Source organism: Canis lupus, chromosome 4 (assembly GCF_003254725.2).
Source record: "Canis lupus dingo isolate Sandy chromosome 4, ASM325472v2, whole genome shotgun sequence".
NCBI classification, from domain to species: Eukaryota; Metazoa; Chordata; class Mammalia; order Carnivora; family Canidae; genus Canis; species Canis lupus.
In genome coordinates, this window is record NC_064246.1 from 42,853,649 (window position 1) to 42,858,349 (window position 4,701).

The following is a 4,701-nucleotide window of genomic DNA, read 5'->3' on the forward strand; positions in this document are numbered from 1 at the left end:
GTGTGTGGCGCGCTCTACCCCGGGGCACACTTCCTCTGTTAGTGACCTCGGGAGCCTGGAGGCTCCACTTGGGATCCTACCAGAGTCCTGCAAGTGCCTTTCCATCCGGAAAGATTTTTAAAGTCCCTGCTTCTCCAAAACTGGGCTTTCCTGTCCTGGAGGCTCTCACCACCCGGCTTTAGCCCGACTCCTCGCGGGGACCCCTTCCCCACTGGATTCTTTTTTATTTTTTTTTTTCCTTCTGGCTTCCTACCTTTTTAGAAGCGCAAACTCTTCTCACTGTAGCATTCTAGCTGTTCTCTCTTTAAATCTCAGGCCGAATTCGTAGCTTTTTTTTTTTTTTTTTTAATTTATGATAGTCACTCACAGAGAGAGAGAGAGAATGGCAGAGACACAGGCAGAGGGAGAAGCAGGCTCCATGCACCGGGAGCCCAACGTGGGATTCGATCCCGGGTCTCCAGGATCACGCCCTGGGCCAAAGGCAGGCGCCAGACCGCTGCGCCACCCAGGGATCCCGAATTCGTAGGTTTTAAGGATGATTTGAAAGTTATCTATGTAAGTTGGTGGGGACAGGTGACTTGGGGACCTTACTCTTCTGCCATCTTGCCCTGCCCCCCATATGAATTCTTATTAAAATTTAGTTTACCATTTAGAAAAGACAGTTATTTTCATTTAGTATGATTTGTCCTCCATGAATGTAAGTGGCCTCTGGTGATTACTAATCCACCTTTTCATATTCAGAAATCACTTTCCAAAATTATTTTTGCTAGTTTTTTACTTTAGACACAATAGGTTTATAAATTCTAGAATCATCTCCTCTTTCTTAGAAAAACTCTAAATATTTAACCTTCTCCAAGTTTCTGGCATTTCTCGCGTTGAGAAATATGCCATGTTTTTTTGTGTTTTTTGTTTGTTTGTTTGTTTGTTTGTTTTTAAATATTTTTTTCTTTATTTATTTATGATAGTCACACACACAGAGAGAGAGAGAGAGAGAGACAGAGGCAGAGGGAGAAGCAGGCTCCATGCACCGGGAGCCCGACGTGGGATTCGATCTGGGGTCTCCAGGATCGCGCCAAAGGCAGGCGCCAAACCGCTGGGCCAAAGGCAGGCGCCAAACCGCTGCACCACCCAGGGATCCCTGTTTGTTTGTTTTTACCTACAAAATGCTTACATGTAACTGTGGAAAACTAGACAGTAAGTAAAGAGTTTCAGAAAATGTGTAGTCATATTTTTTTGAGGGTGCATGTGCTTTATTGCTTATGTTGCATATTCAAACAAATACCGCATTTTAAAAATGTAAGGCACGTAAAAGCTTATGTGCAAGTTCCATATTATTTTTAAATTCCTATTGGCTAATAAAAGTACTTCCACTATAGAACTGGAGTTCTCTAGAAACACACATGATGAATGTTTTGCATGCAGGATACCCTGAAACATTATCATATCTAACCTCATGGCACAACTGGACAGTCTCAAATCAAAGGTCTATGTGTAAATAATGATTATAAGTATTATTACATTCGCAAAAACCTTATCAGCTTATCCACATATATACAGTCGGTCCCAAACGTTAGTGATATGAAATCTAAAGGAAAAGCTGTATCTGGCTGCATCTGTGTCCCACTTCTTTAAAGGGAGATTTGGCATCTTTGAGCCTTGCATAAGTCACGTTGCCATGTGCAAAGACCAGGGTTATACGATGCTGAAGACCATGGACAGATACTATTCATATGACACCTGAATCCAGCCGTCTTGATCCCTATCGTAATGCCTGAAATTATCTGTCAACCTCTGCAAGACAATGCAGCCCTAGATGAAGTCATCAAATGCAATCTTCCCCCATCCTTGTCTGTCAAACTTGTGAATGAGGATGTCATGAAACTGGTCAGAGAGCCGGTACCCAAAACCTGAGAGTGCTTGCTTGAGCTCGTTCTTGTCGATCATCCCAGAGTTGTCCCTGTCGTAGGTGTGGAAGACATTCTGCCAATCTGTGATGTACTTCCAGACACCAGTGAACTCACTAAAGTTCACGCCAGCCTTATTCTCTCGGTCAAACATAGATATGATGGAGCAGACAGTCACTGGATTAAATGGAGTCCATGTGCCATTGGAGAGTGCTTGCTGAAGCTCGTTGTCCGATATCACCCCGCTCCTGTCTTTATCAACCCTCTGGAAAACGTTCCACAAGAAGCTCTGGTCCGGCAGCGCCACGCCTCCAGCTGGGCCAGCCCCGGGCCCCGGGAGGTATGAGTAGGCAGCCATGGGCCCAGGCGGAAATGCTGGGCTGAGCTCCGGGAACACCTGTGTAGTCAGATATTAAAATGAATGAAAGAAATCCAGAATTGTCCTGGATGGTCAAGAAAGTGACCAAGTGTGAGCTGCCAGGTATCAGTAAAGACTTCATGGTAAGGACTGTAATTCTAGACTCCAAAAGATCAGTCCTTGATTTTTGAATTGTCCATACTCAAGCAAGGAAGCATTGATTGTGTTCCTCAGAGATTACAGGAATCTATTTTCATTTTCCTGTGCTTGCTTGGGCTCCTTCTGTCTGCATTGCTACCCAGTAGCAGTGCCAACTGTCAGAGCTGACTGGTTCACTCCTTTTGACTGGTGGTCCACAAACTGAGATAACACTTTGCTGAGAAAATCATCAGAAGAGCCTGGGGAGAAACCCGTGTTGACTGAAAAAAAGGGTGGAGGGTATTTATTACCAGAATTTCTGGAAAAAAAAAAAAAAAAGCTGCAACAAGCCCAGGCACTTCTGCCCACAATCTGTAGGTTTTTAATTTACCTTTATTACAAACAGGTATTGATAACTTACTCTATACTGGGCACTGGGCTAAATGTTAGAGATTAAAAAGTCAAAGTACACATGTTCTCCAAGAATTTTTTCACAAAAGATGAAAATTTAACTTCTTAGTTGAGTTTTTAGGATCCACTAGTTAGTTGGATATGAACAGAGATAGGATTTACCAGAGAGTAGAAACAGATAAGGGAAAGCATGCAGAGAAGCATGAAATAATCTGACAAATCTGAGAAACTGAAAATGCTTCTAAGTGACTAGACAGCACATTTAGGAGTAGTCAGGAGCCAGATGGTGAAGAATTTGGGTTACTAAGATTGGGAGTTTGAACTCTTATCCTGAAAGCTATGGTGGCCCACTGAAGGAATTTCATCAGCAAAATGAAATGATTACAAATATGCTTTAGAAAAATGGGAAAGCCATTCTGAACCCCAGAGAGTCCACTTAGGAGGTTATGGCAGTAATCAGGTTAGAAGCAATGGCTACTGACTAGAGCAGTGGCCATTAGGGGGAATCAAGTACAGGGAACACATTCAAATGATATTAAAGGAGGTAGAATTCAAGTCCTTGGCGACAAGAGGGATGATATGGGAAGAAAGGGATAATAGTAAAGAGCCTAGGGAAATTCTCAAATTTCTTATATGGTTCACTGCATTGATTATGATTCACTGAGATAGGGACTGAAGTGGGAAGATCCATTTTTGGGTGGTTCAGTCTTTGACATATTAAGATTTGGGTCTACAGGATTTCTAAGGGGATATTTTAGTGGATGTTTCATTTCAAAGAAGGGAAGAGAGAGGGCAGCCCAGGTGGCTCAGTGGTTGAGCGCCGCCTTTGGCCCAGGGCATGATCCTGGAGTCCCGGGGTTCCAGTCCCACGTCGGGTTCCCTGCATGGAGCCTGCTTCTCCCTCTGCCTGTGTCTCTGCCTCTCTCTCTGTGTGTCTCTCATGAATAAGTGAATAAAACCTTAAAAAACAAATAAACAAAAACAAAATAAAAGAAGGAAAGAGAGAAAGATTCATCAATGTAGAAAAATGATGGTTTGAAGTCATGGATTGACATGGAAGGAGGAGATACCAATAACCATTATTTTGAAAGGTCTGTCCAAAACATACAGTTTTTCTCTAAGAACTCTCCCTTACCTGACCCACAGGTGGACATATTTGAATGATGTGACTTTACCATACTGTCCTAATTGTCATTGCTAGTTGGTCCAAAATGGACTAATCAGAATATATCACCCAGGGGATTGGACATTGGAACATCCTTACACAGTGTCTCTCTAAGTTGTTTGGCTATGGAAAGGTAAATTCAGGAAGTATGGGGCAACTTTATTTGGCTATGAAAAAGCTAAACAAATTAAGTTCAGAGGAATGGAGACAAGTCTGGGGAGATGAGAGAGAAAAGCTCCATATTGCCTAACAGTTTTTGAGACTCTGATAGTCCTTCATGAAGCCTTGGATCCCCCAAAACTCTTCCAATAAATCCTAGTCCACCCCCTCAGACACCTTGTTTTCCCCTTAATCTTGTATGGAATAAAAATGTTATTTACAAACAGAGGGAGAATTAGAATATAACTATTCTGAAAGCCTTAAGGAAAGTCTGAATCCAAGCAGTAAGTAGTAATAGCTACTAAAAACAAGAACTAAGTAATCGAATATTATGTGTCTTCTAGATGGAATTGTATAGCATTACCTATGATGAATCACTGCTAGAAAATCAAACTTGGGTCTGATCAAGTCTCTAAATCTAACTAAGAGTTTATAGGAAATACAGGGCCCAGGGGAACATGTTAAACTACACCATGGGGATAAAATCGGTAATATCCAGACTGTGACAAGCATTACCAAACAAATTATCTTATTTTTTCATGCAAAACAAAGAAAGGAGGTGGGAA

At 42.1% G+C, this 4,701-nt stretch overlaps 1 protein-coding gene across 1 annotated transcript; it reads right to left on the bottom strand.

Annotated features, from left to right (window-relative positions):
* Positions 1-1,298: 1,298 nt before the first annotated feature.
* LOC112651800 (programmed cell death protein 6-like) lies at positions 1,299-2,277 on the bottom strand. The gene has a single exon (XM_035715195.2). The coding sequence runs from the start codon at positions 2,260-2,262 to the stop codon at positions 1,810-1,812; it is 453 nt and encodes a 150-aa protein (XP_035571088.1). The 5' UTR covers positions 2,263-2,277; the 3' UTR covers positions 1,299-1,809.
* Between the last annotated feature and the right edge of the window lie 2,424 nt (positions 2,278-4,701).

Excerpts from the sequence above, each read along its gene's own strand:
- LOC112651800 (XM_035715195.2), bottom strand. The coding sequence starts at position 2,262 with ATGGCTGCCTACTCATACCTCCCGGGGCCCGGGGCTGGCCCAGCTGGA.